Source organism: Anser cygnoides, chromosome 1 (assembly GCF_040182565.1).
Source record: "Anser cygnoides isolate HZ-2024a breed goose chromosome 1, Taihu_goose_T2T_genome, whole genome shotgun sequence".
Classification (NCBI taxonomy): Eukaryota; Metazoa; Chordata; class Aves; order Anseriformes; family Anatidae; genus Anser; species Anser cygnoides.
Genome location: NC_089873.1, coordinates 79185827 through 79205565, shown reverse-complemented (window position 1 = coordinate 79205565; position 19739 = coordinate 79185827). Strand labels below are relative to the sequence as shown.

Below are 19739 nucleotides of genomic sequence, written 5' to 3'. Positions count from 1 at the left end.
TGAGAAGTGCTGCGGACTGCGAAGGCAGTCTGCTACCAGTCCCTGTGATCTTGTCCTCTTGGAGGGCAATCTCTTTTCTTCCTTCCTCTCTTTCCCTTTCACAAGTTAAACTTGAAAGCGGCAGCAGTAGCTCTATGCTAGCAGGAAAGAAATTCAACAGTCCTTTCAGTCTCGCCCGGGGGGAGGATGGGGAGCAACAGCACAGCCTCAAAGAATAGTTTTCTCTGCTTTAATTTTTGTTTTTTTAGCTTCATATTTTGAACACAAGTTGAGTTATTGTTCTGCAGCTCCGTTCAAAAGCCTCACATCTGAGACTTTTTAGTGCAACTGTGGTGCTATGGTTGGGGGGCATGGTTATTAGGTGTTTGGATCAGGTTTGGCAGTAAGCTGTGAAAACAGGCACTGGTTTAATTTTCCTACTGACTGCCGTGACAGTTGCAATTATTGTCCATTGTTCCTAGGTGGCTGGAAAGGAGGGAGGATACAATAGAGCATTGCCCTCTGGGGGTAAATGAATTTGACTTACAGGTTCTTGGGGGGGTCACACAGGCTGATTATTTAGTGCCCAGGAATGCGGTTTTCATGGCACCGCCAGCCATGAGCGGCCAACAAACAATGGGTCAGCTGTATTGCAGCTGTATTTAGTAAGACAACATGAAAGGTGTGCAAGTGGAGCTGTTTTATACTCACGTATGTGTGTACAAACACCCATATATTACACTAGAAAATGTTTTTGTCCTTCTACATGAATGTGCAGTTATTAAGTTTTCCAGTTGTGATTTTTTAATTAACTTCTCTCTATATTTGGCTTGGCAGCTGCATTTTTTTTTCTTTCATTTCTATATTAGCGATATTTGGAAACACTGCACAAGTAGTGTCTTATTAATACACCCTGGAATGTGGACAGCACTAGAAGCTGTACTGCCCAACTGTCTTATGCACTGAATCGTTTTTTCCATATAACTGTTCAAAATTTCATTGTGTTTTTCATTAGATCTGGGGGAATTTTAGTATGTCATGTGCTAAAGTCTCAGCGCTAGGCTACATATTGTTAATGCCCAAGTCTGTGTTATTACCATTGAATTTTATTCTCTGGCAGAGATTAAAAGAAAGGGAGATGAAGTGGAAGACTTTATTTTCTATTAGTGTTATTTCTTTTAAGTTAGAAAGCAATAATATTTTATTAAAGATAGAGGAGTTTGTGAATGGTGGGAATAAGTCACCAGACTATAGTTTTGTATTCAGTTCTCTTACTTGCTTTGTTACTTTCAGTAGCTGCTTTAAATCCCCTCTTCTTCATTTGCTTGCCTGTAAAATGGGAAATCCATCACAGAGAATCTGCAAAGGTTTGCTTATAAACTTTAAGATCTCAGTCAGAAGGATCTGTGTATGTCCAGCTATTAAAGGAAAGGGAAATGTAATAAGACATTTCAGGGCTTGACTGAAAGATATGGCAAGGGAATACCCTTATATTGAAAATGGGGCAAAGTCTAGAAACTGTCGTATCTGTAAAAATTTAATTCCAATGCCTCTGTTTGTTTAGAGAGGTGGAATAGGTTTAAACAAATAATACGAGTTTGGCAATGGGTATTTCTTAAGAATTTCTTTTTTTGAAATCCATACAATTTTTACTCTGTTTAGAACAAGTCAGTCTATAGTAAAACCGACAAACTTGCAATTAAATGGAAATATTTTTAAATGAAACTGTAAAACTATATATTGAACTGGTTAAGGTCTGTTCAAACTTACTTATATCCATCATATTCAAGAATGGGGCTCAAAAGGCCTCTGGGTTATTAATGGATAATGCAGTTTATTGGAGTCGTCGAGGCAGAGAGAACTTCAGCTCTCAGACAGATCATCTGTAGGACGAGAATTACGGCTCCTCTCAGCAGAGCCTTCTGATGCCTGTGAACTGCCGCGTGGCAGTGGCTGCTTTCCTCCGACACGATGCTGCCGAATGCTGCTGCCAAGTGCGGCAGGTGCAGCATGCAGGATGGAGCATCGCTAGCCTAAGGTGTGAGAAGTATACTTCCAGGCTCTTCAGTATCAGTGGCCATCCCCATATTTAGAAAACAGGCGTGAGACTTGCATTGTGCTGGCATTGGGCCTCCTCTGAGCAGACTTCAGGGGAGGCTGCTGGCCCCGGGCGGCCAGGTGCATCTTGAGGCATGCGGTCGTGCCTATGCGGCTGGGAGTGAGGCAGCTTCGTCCTCCATGAAAAATCTCTTTAAAACTTCCCCGGTGTTCACAAAGCCTTTCTGCTAATCTTGTTCATCTCTCACTTATCGGGATTTGTCAAGAAGTATAAATACGTTACTTTGTGTGTTCCCCACTTAGCTAATTTGAATAGGCGTGTGGAACAAAAGGCTAAACTGACTTTTGTTTCTAATCTTTCTGAATTGATTTTCTGTTGAAGTGAAGGCATTGTTAACAGTGATTGTGCCTGAATCTCTCAAGAAAGGCCGGGCAAGCCTGAACCTGATTTTCTGTTGTTTAAAAATCCCTCTCTGTTGTACAGGTTAGTTCCTAAACAAGCCTGGCAAACGGTTTTCGGCATCCACTGTCAAAGAGATTACCATTAGGGGAAATTCAGCTCCTCTTTGTATCCACTTAAATTTAGGTGACTCCAAAGACTTTACCGGAGTAACTCCAGATTTATGAGTGTAATTGAAAGCAAGATTAGCCTACCAATCCTAAACTTTAATGCATGATAACAAGACGTTTGTTTTGTGTGAGAACCAGTGCTCCAAGTTACATGAAGTATCGGTGCAGGTATTACATCCAACTGTGTCTGATGTATGATAGAGCCGTGTTTGCCCAGGCTCTAATCTTGCTTCTGTGTTGGGAAGATGGGGCATGAGAGAGTACGTAGTGAATGGTCTTAGGGCTGCCAATAATGGATAAAGAGAAATAATCCATTCAGTGATACTATAGCTCGTCAGAGCCCGTGAATTGAAGACATATGTTATGTAGATTCAATGTATGGATTAAAACGGATAATCTGGTAGGTGACACACAGAATCTTGAGATAAGTGGGCTATGCAGATTCGGTATATGGATTGTGAAGGATAATTCCATTTAAGTAACGCTGGACAAGTTGAAGACAAGTAAGCTTTGGGTAGTGCTCAAGTTATGTGCAGTAATCCAGTGAGTGACACGTTGGATCTCATAATCTGTAAACTGAAGGCAAGAAAGCTAGGGATTCTGCATTTAGATGTGGACGGGAAGAAGGGGGGGGGGAGGGGAGAGATTATTCGTGGGGAATACACTTGGTTTAAACCTGTGACTAATGAAGCGCAGATCGCCAAGAGATGTGTGAAAGCTGCACACTTCTGTAGGAGCTGTGTGAATTTTGCATTTGCAAATTAGTGGTCAAAAAATGTTTCCAAACTTGTGTCAGATGTGGACGTTTTGTCTTTTCTTGTGCAGATAGTGTTGTATTTGGAGTGGGGAGAGAAGGAGGGTGAGAGATTCTTAAGTGAAGGAGGTAAGATACATGTGGTTGTTGGCTTTTAACTGCAATAAATTCAACACTTATTGCAACCTACTTAGTGTCTTTTTTGTGCTTATTTTTTGGGGGTGTTTAATGGTCGGCAATTTGCTGACAGTGAGCTTTAGTCCTTTGCTAATATCGCAAGAGTGCTAGAGGGGGAACTTGCCCAGCGGCACACAGGGGAACCTACGTTTTGAGAGGACATTTGGCAGCTGCCGAAATAGTGGAGGTTGGTCACAGTGCAATGTGATACTCTCAGACTGCAGGGCAGTAGACAGTGCCAACTGAGCCACACCAACGCAGAACATCTTTCAGGCCAAATGAAAGTCTGAAATGCAGATTGTGACTGGATGGAGTTGCTCCTATTTGACCCTAGAATGGGAGGTTAGTTGGGGGCAGTGTCTGTGAAGGGAGGGTTGGAGGAAACTTCTCTAAAGCATCTGAAATGCAAAATCTGAAAATTTGTGGCAAAGCAGCAAATTCAGACTATTTGTTTTTTTTTTTTTTTCATAAAGTTAGTTAGTGTGATGAGAAAAAAATCAGATTCTGTTTGAAGCAAATTCAACTTTTATTTTAAAAAGTATTTCTAATGGAGAAAGTAGAATAAAATTGAACTAATTAGAGTAGCAAAAAAAATAAAGCCAGTGGCTTTATTTTATTTGAACATGTGGTGGTCAAACCACTGTGTTTAGACATCATCCAGAGTGCTGAATGACAAAAAGGACTTAAACCAGTTCTTCTTTGTACTAAAATTACCTCAGAGATGTACTGGTAAAGTTGAATGTTGCTGAGCTACAATTACCAGTTTGTCAAAATAAAGCAAATGCATAGATATTTCTTACTGTTTGTACTGCTGCTGCATAAAGTTCCACTAGCAAATGCCGTTTCTCTAGCCTAGTTCTAGCTTGTTGTCTGGACAGTCAAACAAAGAGTAACCTCTGTTACTCTGTTACCTCTCAAATAGTCAAAATACAAATGTTGTCTATTCCTTTTGTAACCTTGACAATAAGTTACTAACCTGGTTGAATACCAAGCTTTGTTTGCAGTCTACTGTACCAAAACTTTTTATGATGGCAAATGAAGAATGTTCACTGACAACTTCTTTCCAGTGTTGTGAAACAGTAACATGTCAGGCTGTTACAGAGCAGACGGCTAAGTTTTTGTCCCCACAGAATATTAATTCGTGAGGGTAGTAATGGCAAAAGATGGTAATTGTTCATCATTTGTTTTTATTGGTTCTGCAAAGTCTTCCACTGAAACCTAAAATATTAAGACTGTCCACATGGTGAAATATATAACTTCCTTTGAGCTTGCTGTTCTAAAAAGGACCTTTATTTGCAAGCAAAAAAAGATTCGTTACATAAATCTGTGGGTGCAGGCAAATAGGTTTGAATTCCAGGCTTTTTCTTTGTTTGTTTGTTCTTGTGGCAGTGGCCTGCTAAGTAAAAAGCAGTCAGAAAGTTTTATTTTATTATGCTGAGTTCCCATATCGATCAGATGAAGTCATTTAATTTAGGAAGGTAGGTAGCAGTAAGTGATGGCGGTCATTGTGTAGTAAAGTTGGCTTAAATGCTTAATGAAAAATGCCAGTTTTTAAATGTTTATGTCCTAGCAGCTCCAAGATTGACTGGCTTGAAAAGCTGTGTGCCAGTCTGTAATAAAACACTCCCCGAAGTATCGATTAGGAAAGCATCAAGGGATTTTGCACATGTGCACAAGCACATACCCACATCCAACCACAAATTCATACAGGAACACCGCATCAACACAGAACTTACAAGTACATACTCACTGCTCAGTCACAAACATTTGACATTTCTGCTGTGAGAGAGGGAAAAGAAGAGCTTAAATTCTGAACTTACCTCTGCCATTGAGGTCTGTTTATCAGAGCACGTTTGCTGAAAGCACATAATGGCAGCTCCGCATTGCCTCACATATACAACCGCAGGTGACGTCAGCGGTGCATCCACCTGTGCAGCAAGGGGAGAAGAGTCCTCTTTAAAATTATTACTAGGTTTTAAGTAGATTTTTTAGGGGAAGCGTGACAAAGATTAGTTTGCTTTTTATCAGAAGAAAACTAGGCAGCCTCTCTATTTTACTTTGCTGATCTCCTTACTGAGCAGAGTAATACTGGGTTTAGATTTCTAATGAGACAGAGCAAAGGTAAAATTGGGATGGGGGAAGAAAAAGAGTTGGCAGTGGGATGAAAATGACAAGCTCAAGACAAGATACTGAAATAGAACCCTCAAGAAAAGATACTTGGTTTATGGACTGCTGCCCTGATATTTTTATTCATTCTTTGGATATAATAACGTTATTGCTAGTAGGAGTTTAACTCTTCTGTGGACAGCTTAGTCAATAGGCTCTTCAGTTTGAGAAGCCTCCTTCTCAGCTCTTCTTTTGATTTTATATTGAAACTGTTACATCTAGCCTAAAAAATCTCACTAAAAATGCATCACTGCAGCAAATGCTTGGACATGGCTCAGATTTTAGATGGTTTATGTGTTGTAGTTATGTCCCCATCAGAGCTAAGTTAACCAGAAGCTGTGCTGTAGCACGGTTCTGTCACTTGGTTAGTGTGAGAGCGTCAGTAATTTCCTCATTCCCAGCGCTCCTCTAGACAGGACCCTGGCTGATATCAAACTGGGTCAAGCAAAGCTGAAAGTGTTTATACACTGCCTCTCCCTGCTAAAGTCTGCGGTGAAATTCGTGGCCTCTACTGAAATTGTTTGTCTGGTGACTTCAGCAAGGCCGGCAATAAAACAGCTTACAGTGTGTGAAATTAAGAAAGGCTTCAGAGAAATTTTTAAAACTTCATGCCTCAGTTTTCTCACATGTAAAAGTAATACATAACGGTGCATTTTTACCCGCTTTCAGTCTTTAAGAAAATCAATTAGCTAATGCTTTGAAATTAGAAAATGCTCTATACTGCATGCTCTAATTATTATTATCCATCTCACCGTTATTTGAATACAGAGTACTTCAAAATATTCTTATTTCCATTTAATGTTTTTTTCTTCTTCTACAAAGCTTTGTAGATACAGGAGGATTTTTTTCTTTTGTAACTATAGTTAATGATATGAACATAATACAATATTATTGTGTCTTGTAGGCTTTATAACTTGCACATTATTTTCTTTGATTTTTCTTTGAAAGACAGATGCTGACAGTTCAAAAGCTATTTACGTAATTACCTTGATAGTAAACCGACTCGGGGGATGAATTTCACTGTGTGTGTGTGCGGGGGAGTATGCACATGTACACCTCTGATTGATAACATTCCTAGTTGTTTAACTGAGACATGTCACCGGGATTCGGGAGAGCCTTGCCTCATCTCTGCCCCTTGCAGAATACACTGGGTGCCGTGCAGCTGCGAGCAGATCTGTAGGTTGGCTGCAAGCAAACAGTCTGATCACTTGAACATTCATAGCAAACGCTTCAAATGCCTGTTAAAGAAAATATTGGCTTTCCCAATTTCTCATTTACATTCTCATTCTGTCTAATAAATTACAATAAAGTATTTACTGTTTTGATCGCAAAAGCAGTTTCTCTGCCTATTTTTTTTTTCCTTTGATTCTGTTTTGGATGGATATGCCAAGGTTTCTCCTGTTCGTTTTCTCACTTTAAGTGTGTCATTTGGTCATATTGGTGTCTTCATTCTAATGTTTATTAAAATGTTACTGTCACTGCCAGTTTGAGACTGTGAATCAGAACTAAGAATGTGTAATAGTTTATTTCACATTCGAGTAAATTTCTTTTACTACTTAAACACTATTATGGATAGTGTTGATCTGAGATGAAGTTTAGGTTTGGCGATACAGAATGCCACTAATTTGAGTCTTCTTTTATTGCCATCTGCTGCGGGTGTTGCATCCACAAACACTTTTTTTTTTTGTTTTTTTTTGTTTTGTTTTTTTTCATTCCGGATCTCTTTTTGTGGTGGTAGAGAATAAGCTGATGCATCTGGGGAGCATCTTTTCCTGGGCCATTCACTGTATCAAATCATAGCGTGTACTCTAATGCTCTGTTGCCTGTGGTGTTTTGATAAGTTGTGAAAAATCCACGTTTTGCCATTGCAGCAGTAGAGTACATGCGAGAAAGGTATGAGCACCTCCAGCAATCTCTGGAAAGGCAGGTGGCCTGGTGGTTAAAAGCTTTGTTAAACATGAAATGTGCAACATCTATTTGTTGTGGATCTGACGGTAATTAAGAGTAATTTTTGAGGCAGCCATTGATGTATGCCACTCTCCTTGTACTCCTCACTCAATACCCATGTGAAGTAGTCTAGCTTGCTGTCAAGCTCTATGTGGCAATAAGGGGCACTTTTTTTTTCCCCCCTCCCAGCCATTCTGCGTGGTTGGAGTGAAAGCACCATGACCATCTGAATGGTGGGTGCGGAGTACCGAGCAGCTCTAGAACCATCCCAGGTCTGTGTGCTGACCCAGTCCAAGGGCAAAGCGGCCAAAGGCAGCTGCTGGGGCTGGTGGCTTGTCCTCCCTGAGGTCTGTGCCACCTCCTGGGGTCTAGCAGTGCTGTCAGCGCAGGGATGACCCGTGGATTCCCAGTGGAGTACCTTAAGCAACTGCCTTTACACAGTCGCTGCTGGGGTTGCTCAAAATACTGGCACATTTTGCCTTGTAAGCTGCAGGATTCTTAAAATGGAAGTCCCTTGGTTGTCAGGACACTTCACATGGTGTTAAAGGTTTAGATCTTCTCAGGCGGACTAAAAGAGAGAAAACAGCGGTGTAGGACGGAAGTCCACAATCTTGACTGCATACAATTTACAGCGTTTAGAAGTGGGCACAAAAATGGCAACTTGTGCTCTAACTTGGTAGTGTATTTTAATACACATTCTTATCACTGAGTGTACTTTTGTAGTGACCAAAACTTTTCACCATTGCATAAATAACTTTGCATATTGTTTGGCCTCAATTTGTTATGCAAACTAAGTTGTTTATGAATGGTAACTGTTAAATGGCAGTTTCAATATTTCCATAAATATTTATTTGTTTTGCTATTTCCACAAAAGAAATTATAAAAAAGGTGTGCTAGGTAGTAAGGGCAAAATAAAAATACCAAACTTAAAACGAACACCTCATATTACAATCAAGACAGTCTGATTCAAGTACTTTTCTTCCTTTTAATTTTCACACTTCTATAAGCCACCAGTTATCTGCCAAAAAACCACCTGTGATTCATCATCAGTGTGGCTCATATGGATGTGTGGGTAAAGCAAGGGGAAATCTACCCCTAAACTCACCATCTCCCGGTAGTCTCCCATATCTGATCTTCCCTGGTTTTGTGCAGGTTACTTGAGAATATGGCTGTCCGAATACTTACTTTGCAGGGAATGATACCTTAAAGAATTAACATTGTAATGATACGTTGTCAAATTTATTGGAAAGATGAGTTAAGCACATGAAAGCATGTACTAAGCTGTGTTTTCCAGAAAGTATTCTCCAAAGAAAGGTTGATTTTTTTAAAGTTGTCAGTGATAAATTCTCCCCTCGAGTTTATTAGCAAACTGAGATTGTTCAGGAAATGCAATGCAGGAGGGCTTGGTTTTGTCAGACTACTTCCACTCCAGCTGATAAGCCAAAGGGTTTACATATTGTACTTACTGAGTTAGTACATCAAGCATCCCCTTTGGGCACTACAAAGTTTCTTTAAAAGATAAGTAATAACAAAGAGGTCGAGTCCTCTGCATCCCTCCAGGTGCACAGCCATGGTGTGCCTAAGTGTTGGGCTTCACTGTCAGCTGCTGTCCCTGACTGCTTGCTCTTAGCTCTCACCCACACCTTCTCCTCATTCCTGCAGCTTAAGGCAGGCTGTCATTTTCCCCGGGGAAGCAGCCTTTTGCTCCTCTGTAGGTAGACGAGACAGCAGACAACCTATGGTAGCTGGTTGCGCCTGCAGCTCTGGGGTTGTTTCTCGTCGCTGCCGGGGCGGGGCGCTGGCGGGTGGGGAGTTGTGCTTGCACTGCCGAGGCGGGTGGCAGGGTGGCAGCGTTCAGATGACGGCTCTGGGTACCGAGATGTCTTCTGCCCCTGCATCAGTCACTCTGTGACCCTTCTGCCTGTCAGTCTGCACACATGGAAACATTTTTCCACCTTTCATAGAATCATTAAAGGTTGGAAAAGACCTCCAAGATCATCTGGTCCAACCATCCACGTACCACCAGTATCACCCACTAAACCACGTCCCTAAGCACCAAGTCCAACCTTTCAAAGGTGTGGTGGGGATTAACTTAACTTGACAAAGTGTTTGTTGATTCCCAACTGAGAGCTGGCGTGGGATCTCAGAATACGCTGATGAACCAGTACTAGCTGAGTATCTTTTATGTGTGTTGCTGTATGTGTCAAATGAGTTATTTGAGAGTGATGATTTTTTGCTTACCCTTCATTGAAAACTAACCCAATCCTGTATATTCCTTCTCTCTATAGTTCTTTCACTCTCCTGAATCCTCATAAAAGTTTAGAATAAAATATTTTTATTTTTTCAGATACGTCAGTGTGTACATCATGCTATGCTGCCAGTATCAGTACATTGATAGTCAACAAAGTGAACTGCTAGCAGCTGATAGGGCAAGGAAGGAGTTGTCTTTCAAATAATTCTGCTGTACATTGTGGAAGCATTGCACAGTTTTTCCTGGAGAAAAATCCATGAAGGGCAAATGAGTGACAATAGTCACTTCTAACTAATTGTATGTGCAGGTGGCAAGTGCATTACTTAAAGCAGTTCTCTGTCTCCAGTATTTGAAATAAAGGTTGTTAAGTTAAAAATAATTTCTTCACCACTGCTAAAACACATTATACCAGCTTTTAACAGAACAGTTTTAAAGTTCAGTGGTTTTGGTTTCAATGTGTTTCTCAAGTTCCCAGCACCTACTACGGTTTTTTGTATACCGTATCTGAGGATATTTTGCTGTAGCTCTCTATTGTATAATGAGGGTATTTTCACATTGATCTCTAGCGTTGTAATAAAAAGTTAATCATTACATTTCCTTTATATGTAAATATGGATTCTTTGTGTTTTATTTGGTGTACATAACTGTCTACAAATGCTTTAAAGGGCTTGGCTAAAGTAGCAAATGGGGATGCTGCTTGGGAGAGCAAGGATGAAATTAAGTAAATGTAAATGAAACCAAATACCAAGCAAATAGCCCTAATGATGACATTTCAAAGACTGTGGCCCAATCTTCTGAGGCATGCAGTAGATGATTCACTATTTCAGACATTTCAATCCAATCTTGAAAGCTGTAGTAAATATATTGTAGGGAACATTCCTGCACTGGCAGGGGGGTAGACTAAATGAGCTATTACCAGTAGCTCTTTTCCATGTCTGACTGATAGTTGGCTAGGAACATGTTCAGTATAGTCGCCAATTTTTTTTTTTTCTTTCTCTTGGAGAGCATTGGTGACATTGGCAGAGGAACACTTCCTGTATTTTAGAAAGGTTTGTGTGGCAGGGTTGTCCCAAAAAGCAGACTGTTTTGAGAGGAGGCATAGAGACAGAGAGTCCTAATCCTTTCCTAAAGCTTTTTTTGAGAAAGGATTTCATAGGCTCTGACTCATATGAGAGGGTGTGGTGGTATTGGGTTTATCTGTGGATTAGCTGCTACACATACTTTCTGGTCTTCTAAATTCATAGTAAAATGATACTAGATATAGTGCCATTTTTGTTTCTAAAGTGTGATTCATAGTTTTTGATTTTTCTTGGAATTTTTCCTTCCCTTCCTTTATAACCACTGTCATTCTGTAAGGAAGGAGGACTTCTTAGAGAATGATTTAGAGATAGAGGCAGTCAGTTCCTGTGTCTGTGTCTGTTCAGCTCTCCTATAAAAAGCAGCTAATGACAGTAAAAATGAGAGATGGTGACTTGCACTTAACTCAGTTTTTCTGATATGTTTCTGCAAGACTTTTTCCTTTAAAAATACTTATCAGCAGCAACGACAGTGCTAGTCGTTATTGACAATTTAAATACTGTATCGTTTCATCTTCATCAGGGCGGAGCAAAACGATGCAGCCGGCAGCGTGCTGAGAGCTGCCGTGTGCTGTGTGAGCAACAGCGAGGAGGCAGAGAGGTTGTCCACACCAAGGGGACCTACCTGCTTCCCATCTATTATGCAGGAAGGGTAACACGCACCTTACAGCTTCTGCAAGCGTCAGAGAATTAACGTGTCCTTGTCATAAGTTTCTGCTGAAAATGTGACTGTTTCTCAAAATTGCAAGTGTTGATTTTGATCCCCCCGAAATGTAAACAGTGTTTAAAATTTGAAACTCTTTCAAAACGGGCAGTATTTTTTCCCTGTTGATCTGATAAAAAGGCAACAGAAAATAGATGTAAGAGCAAGGAAACATTGAAGGGGGACACCAGATCAAAGCCTGCGTACAGAATTATCCTTTGTGGCATTTTCCTGTGGAGGGACCGTGTGGTTCTCCTAAAACTTTGCTTGCAGTGAACCTGAAAAATTGAAATCTAACTAGCTCTAAATTTCCTCTATTCTCTTTACCTTTTTTTTTTTTTTTTCACCATATGATGCTCAGGGACTCCAGAAAGCCTCGCTGAGAAAGAAAGGCAGCTCATGGGTATGATCAATCAGCTGACCAGTTTGCGAGAACAGCTGCTAGCAGCTCACGATGAACAGAAAAAACTGGCTGCATCGCAGATCGAGAAACAACGCCAACAAATGGAGCTGGCTAAGCAGCAACAAGAACAGGTGAATGATTATTATAGTGGCTTTCAGCTTAAATTGTCTTCTAGAAGGACTTTCCAGTAGCTTATCTTTTAGGGTCTATACTTAAGTTCATTCTCCACCTTTTTTTTTTTTTCCATTTGTTTTCTTAGGCAAAGAAGTTTGAATGAAGATATATTGTAAGAATGCTTTAATTTGCAATATATACAATGGTTCTTTTTGTCTTTTAAAGATATGTCTTCCAGTTTCAGGGTATTCTCTTCCAATAGTTTTTCTTTTAATTCAGTGTAAATAAGTGTGCAAATTCATCCCTCCTGAATAATCTTCCAGTGCTGCTTGAATTCAGTGATACTGAATAGGAACAAAATGTAGCATTTGGGTTGTAATGTGACAAATGAAAAAGATTGTTTTGCCAACTGTGGAAAAAAGTAGGGAAGAAGAATATAAAGTTAGTGAACAAGTTTGACTTTTTTTCTTCGACACTTGAGAGGCTTGATTTTCAGCTCTCACAAATATTCCCTCCACTGAAAATGCAAACATGTTTTCACACATGAACAGTTCCAATGTGAACGCATGGACACATTATATTTTATGCAAAACTACAACTTTTCTAACAAATTTGCACCACACAAATTTTAACAGAAGCGAATGTCCATTTATGCACCTGAACAGAAAACCCACGGATGTAAATTTAAAATCTTGTCAGTAGTCCATCCTGATGCCTCTTATCTGGAAGATTTTGGTCTGAGCATGCATCTCAGCTTGTAATGAAACTTGAATGTGAATTTTTGTGAAACTCACAGAACTCTGTGAATTCAGTCATGGTTGTCATACTTCAGTGTTTGTATGGTAGCGAACAAACCTTAAGATTCTAAAGCATTGCTGACATCCTCAGACATTCTAGCCTTGTTTTTCCCTGGTTTTGATTATTTAAAAGCCTTATTTTAAATCCTGTATATTTTGGCCTGAAATCCCACCTGGGGAGAGCGGGAGAAGTGACTTAAATATTAAACTAGTGAAGTTGTATCACGCTGTTATTTACACGGAGAATGTGGATGAAGGTGTGAAGGTGTAATTGGCCAGATCCTTCCATGAGGAGACGTCCCACAGGAGCTACTTCCTTTGCCCTGACAATAAGTCATTACTGCTATAGGATGGTTGAATTATTTAAAAGTGAAAAAGAAAATGAAAAAAGAAGGTAAAAATTCCTGCGGGATTATTATTAGGATAACTAGAATTTCTTTTAATTTAAGAAATTGTGTAGAATTCTGTTATATAGAAACTAAAATAACCAAGCTTTCAAAAAAATGAATTGATAAAAATTATTTTGGTTGCTTAAAGAGAGGCTCTAGAAAGAGAACACTTGCTTAATCTTGTATATGTGGAATTACATGAGCGAGTGTTTCTTATGCTAATAGTTTAATAACAGAAATGAAAGAAAATATCTAAAGAGAAAAATGCACAAAATTCCTCTCAGTAAGTATGTGTAAGTTCCCATCTGACCCTGAGATGTGTACACAGGGGAATAGCAATACTCCTTAATGTTTGTACTGCTGGGCTAGCTATTCATGAGAGCAGAGCTTTAGTGATGACTTGGATGAAAGTTTTTCAAGTTTGCTTTTTCAGTTTGAGGCGTATAATGGTGTATCTTCATCAGTTTTCTGAGAACTCTAATTTGATTACGCTGTTGTCTGCATTTTCCTTCACTGTATGCAAAATGTACCTACCTTCCCAACCATTTAGGAAATGGTGAGAGAGAGTGGAAGTCCTTACGGAAAACATATGTGACTTTGAGAGGAGACTTGCAAGTACTCCATCGACTTCTGTGGATCTGTTTCAGCGTAGAGCTGTGTAGACTTGCACTCTGCCCCCTTAGTTCCTTTCCGCGGACGTTGTACCCATCGAAGCACAGACAGTCAAAGTGATTTTCCCATACCTAGTTCCAGTCCCTTTGCATCTGTTTCTGCACCAATGAAATACACCCACTGCCTCCTGGGTGTCACATTTCCTCTCTTGGAAAACTTTTAATAGGTGGTACTAAATATAAAAAGAATTTTACTATCCATCCTCCTTTTTTTTTTTTTTTTGGCTTTTTCTGCCTTACCCTACTATTTTCCATCTTCACTGCCAGTATTGTTCTTTCTCCAGCAGGGAGGAGCAGATGAGTGCTCACTGTTTTGTGACTTCAGTGTGCCATTTCAGATAATGAGAGAGGAGAGATTTTTGCATAAGTCTTCTCCTAACATCCAGCATAGCATTTCCGTAGGATTCCCTTTCACACTAGTATTTGCTGTTGCCACCCACCCTTGAAGGTTTATTAGCTTAACAGCACAGGTTAAAGAACCAAGCAGGGCGGAATATGACTATGCAGCAACTCCATGAATGATTATACATATCTCACATTTCTTCTGTGCAATTTCTCCACAGATTGCAAGACAACAGCAGCAGCTCCTGCAGCAGCAACACAAAATTAACCTTCTTCAGCAACAGATCCAGGTCAGAGACTGCATCTCCACCCATGCCCCTGTTATCTATTTCCTTTCTGTTCCTGCACGGTGAGGAATTCCCTCAGCCATTATTGTCATAGTTTTGTTTGTTTGTTTTTATTTTTGTTTTTGTTTTAATCTCAACCAGTGGCTTATGTCTTATTTATGGAAAAACACATGAGAGTGTTAACTGTCATTAAGCAAAAAAATTCTGTAAGGTCCATTTCTGTAAGGCCTTGTGTGGTTAACACTGAACCTAGAAGGATCAGGAAACAGATGAGAGAGCAAGGTGGCGTTAGCAAGGGTTTGCTGGATCAAATACTCTGAAATTGCTCTTCAACTTTAGATCAGGAGTGGCAAAAAAATGTTGCCAAAAAGTGTTGGATTGGAATGGATCTCCGACAGCTCTGTTTTTGAGGTTTTGCTGAAGCAGTTCTCTTCAGTGATCTGTAATCAAATGTCTCTCCTTGCTGCCTGAGGTGCTGAAAGTCTGGAAACTTTCAACACATTGGGTGAAGTAATTGTCTGAACGAGAAACTGGTCAAAAGGTTGGTTAGATTCTGGAGAGCAACTGTGAAAATCCTAGGTATCTGCACATTTACTCCTAATAGGAGAAAGAAGTTGTTAACCCAGAGTAACCAGTGAACTGTATTAAACCTCTTTTTCCTTAAAGCATTTGAAAGTTTCTTTTCGTGCCATTGGTTGTATTTCATTACTTCTCTTGCAGGTGTATATGTATGCATAGCCCTGTCTTGTGAACAATGCAAATCGATTTGACAATAAAGTTTTTCAAAGAATAAGAAAGGCGGGGGTTGACATTTTACAGCTATCTAGAGTTATGGTTGAATTTCTGACTGTTTAAGTGTGCAGTTATTTACAGAGCAATGCAAGTCACTGTGGAAGTGGATGTTATGTTCTGTTTGTACAATAACATCAGGATCTTCCTTCCAAAATATCTCTTTAATGTTTTAGAATTAGTTGCGTAAAATTATGTGCCACATCCTTAGCTTCTCTGTGAAAACATAATTCCCTCAAAATCAGAGGAGTTGTATGGCTTCACACTAGCCAAAAAACTGGCTGTCATTCCAGAGGGTATTCTTTCATCATCAGGACTTTTGTAACTATGAAAAACTTCTGGGGAAGTTCCATCCCTCTGTTACAAGGCAACATATATAAGAAGGGCTTTGTTGTTGACAAGAATTTTGATATTAGAAAGGCCTAGATTGGCCTTGACCTCTGTTTGGTTGGTTGGTTTTGGTTTGGTTTGTTTTTTGTTGTTTGTTTTTATTTTTATATATATATATATATTTTAATCTGTGGGAGGGATTATTCTTTATTGCATTATCTTTAATAAGGCTAATAAAGAAAAACAATACAAGATTTCTACTATAGCAAGTAAAGTATTTACATTTTTACTATTTAGCTATGAGAGTAATAGAGGAAGTTGTTGTATAAGCAGTGAATAAAAGTAACGTGAAGTAACATAATTTGACCTCAAGCCTTTTAAGTTATAAGGTCTTGTAGATAAGAATGAAGTATGTCTTTTTTAGGGTAGTAGAAAACACCGATTATTGATAATGGGATATAGAGTCTTTCATCTCTTGATCTCTGATCCAAGTTTAACCTAAGTCAGTAGTAAATGAAAGTCAGCTAGCTATCATCTGATACAAGCTGCGAGCCTAAGAAATGATTTGGAGACCTGTCCCAAGGGATTTAGGATGAAATATTGACCCTTTCAAGGTCAGAGTTTCACCTCCAGGGTCCACTTCACACAAAGCCCATCAAATTTGGGGCACCCTCCTTTTGGGTGGTCACATGATAAAGGTCAAGAATTGAACAGGCAGAGAGACAATACTGTCCTCTCTTTCCCACAGAGATAATCTATTTGTAGTGAAATTTTGATTATGCTGCCTACCTCTTAACGGTTCCATGGTCTGTATCATCTTGTAGTCTTGCGAACCCTAGTTGCAGTCCAATTATTGTTAAGTCACTGAGAAAAAAGCATTTTAAAATAATAATAATAGTAAAAACACTGTCGATGAATGCAAAGCAATACATTTCTTCTCAGTTGCATGCTTAGTTGACTGTTGTCAGAGCAAAGCAGCAATTCCTGAAGAAATCTGCCATTTTATATAAATGGAGACAATGAAATCACCCCAACATGCACATGTTTAAAACGGTTGGTGAGTTTACAATCAGGTTATGGTGGGTGGAACAAAACTGTGACATGAATGTAGCTGGGAGTTCAGATTTTCTGACCATGCCGTAATTAATCTGAGAGGCTTCTGTCACATTGGCCCAGAATTTTTAAATAGCATTAGATTTATTGACAGGGAAATATTCCTACAAAGTCTGGATAACTATTTAACTTATGTGCAATCGAAGGATTGGGCTGCAGTTATGAACACAACCTATTTATGACAAAGGATTCATTTTACTTAAGCCAATTTTTTCTAAGCTTGTAAGAGTTGCCATAATTCCAAATAAATTATTACACACAAAAAAAAAGCTGTTGAAATATTGTATTGAAAACATAATACCTGAAGGTTAAAAAAAAGTACAACGTGGCTGACCCCATGATTTATGACTCTTTTCTCTAAGAGCACTAACTTGGAAACATTTCCCCCTCTCCTTACCCCAGCATACAGTCAGTCACCAATATGCACACAATACATAAGCAGAGAGAGGTTGCAATGTACCTTGCCTCCTTAGAGAACTGTAAATGCTGAGTATAACTACATCTCAATTAAACTAGCCACTTCTGTGATGCTGAGGAAAGATGCGTTAGCTACTTGAGCTTAGAAGGATGTACCTGGCACATGAGTGTCTAATTGACATTATGTCTTTTTCAAATTCATCCCTTCTGAACTAACTGGAAGGAGGTTTCATTAACACAGACTAGCAGCTTGTCTAGGGAGTTAAGTAAAAGGTAATGCTACATGGGAGAAAAGTTGCTGATTAGGTTAAAATCAAGAATCCATATAACCTCATAATGCTAAAACGTGATTTATACAAGATTTTATGTTTTGGCAAATTGTTATAATAATTTTTATCTGCTTTTTGGGATGCTCTACACCTAGTTTGTGAAGGGGGGTTAGTTTCTCTGAATAATGAATTAAACCTTCTCCCATCTTATTTTATGCCACTTTGGAATGCATCCTCCCATGCACACTGCTTTCAGTCCTGTTTCATCTTCATGTGTAGTTTCTGCCTGCAGAGTCTTTAGGATCTTCTGTCCTGCACAGCTCAGTCTTGTCATTTTAACTAGAAGTGAAGCTTAAATTTGTATTTTGTTCTGTTTGCTCTCATGCATCAACAACCCTGAAGATTTCGATCTGTATTTTTGAATAGCTCTGTAGTGATCTGCAGCTGTAGAACAGGCTGAGGAAAGAGCATGTAGACACAAAGTACTGCTCAGTGAGTTCTTGGATGAAATCTGGTTTTCTCCTTCAAGGCCTTAGGGGATCTCACAACATCACCTCCCCATCTTCTTCTGTGAGGCCACAAGTGATTTCCTGGTATTCTTGCTCTCAAACATGTTGCAGACTGGGGCTGCATAGCTGTCTCATCAAGTGGGCAGAGAGTGAAAGAAACTTGAAAGCTAGATGCTGCTTTTTCGTGGTTCTGAGCTGGTCCCCGGTACAGGCAATGAGCACACTTGCCTTGAAGGGTGTCTTTGAGATGCAAAGTTTTGTGTCATGGTACAGTATATACCTTCCACTTGCTTAGAGAAAAAAGTCTAGCCTAGGTTGATGGTTGAATAGTTTGCTTTGAAGCTCAGTGACAAAAGTCGCTTTAATTGAACTATAAATGAAATGCAGTTGTTAAAATTCATAAAGCAATTCATATTCAGTAGGGCATGGTTAGTAAAATAGGTCAACCTTGCAGCCCAAATTGTGATAAAACCAATGTTGCTAATCTCACTATTTTGTAGAAAGCCTGACAGTATTTTGGGTTTTTTCCTCAAGCCCCAGCTCTTGGAGTCATGTGATGACAAAAATGCCAGCTTTCATTTATTCAAAATGTAAATTTTCAGCTCTCATATTTCCAGGCAAAACTTGAAACCATGAACACTACAAGTTCCAAAATTAGAAGGCAAACAAAACGGAGGCCAAATGTTGTTTTTTAAACTGTTCTGATTTTTAGTCAAAAATTTATTTTTTTTTTGGAGAGCCCGGCTTAAGATCTTGGAACACTTCAGGTTGCCAATAATGTAAAATTAAGATCTTGAAACAGCAAGTAGCAACAATGCTGCTTTACATTGTCTCTAGCACTTGGGCCATGGTCTTGTTTGACTTTTTAGTTTTACACTGCCAGTACTTGATTACTAATTTGTATTCAATTCTGGGCAATGTAATTAGCCCAAGAACTGAGTGCTATCTGAAACTTGAGGGCAATTCCTGCCAGACAGCAATCATTTGATGACTACGTCTTTGTAATATAGGGTTCTCGTTTTCCTTCAGACCAAGAGACTTGTCAGAAGATGTTCTGATGGGACACCTTTTCTGTCGAAAATAAGGCTCTGAAGAATGCGTGGATTATGACTAAGTTCTGATGCAGCTATAGGAAGCTGTGTGTGTGGCCTGCGCCATGGGCCAGGCAGGTTGTGACTTCTGCTTGGCACCTGGCCAAGCTCCAGGCAGCTCCAGGGCCTGGTGGCACCTGGCAGGCTTGCCCCAGTCCTCCAGAGGCAGGCTACCAGGTGAAATGCTCACCCAGGCCTGGATGGGCTTGAGCTCTGCAGGTCCTTAGCGGCTTGTCTGGCAGGGACTGTGGGCACCACCACCCTCCAGACTCCATGTCTCTTTAGGTTACAAACTTCCTGTCTTTTCTGCATCCCTTAGCTGCCCTGGGTGTCCTCCCGGCTCCAAATAAGGCTTTCTTCTGAGAGCATGGATCCATATTTCCATCCTACCCACCCGTTGTCAGCTGGCAGTGTCCCTTTCCACATGAGTTGCATTGGTAGATGGAGAGGCCTGGCTGCTCTAATATGTTGCCAAATCAGAATATTCCCATTCTCATTAACTTCTGAGGTTTAAGGTGTTGTTCCAGTTTGGAATGT

General features: G+C 39.8%; 1 protein-coding gene across 24 annotated transcripts in view; it reads left to right on the top strand.

The window, feature by feature from the left end:
- SOX5 (SRY-box transcription factor 5) overlaps positions 1–19739 on the top strand; it is a 643266-nt gene that overhangs the window by 483762 nt on the left and 139765 nt on the right. For all 24 annotated transcript variants that reach the window (XM_048046777.2, XM_048046774.2, XM_048046778.2 and 21 more), the window contains 2 exons: positions 12043–12215; positions 14619–14687. In XM_048046777.2, the coding sequence (XP_047902734.1) occupies positions 12043–12215; positions 14619–14687 (242 nt within the window). The remainder of the gene's footprint in view (positions 1–12042; positions 12216–14618; positions 14688–19739) is intronic.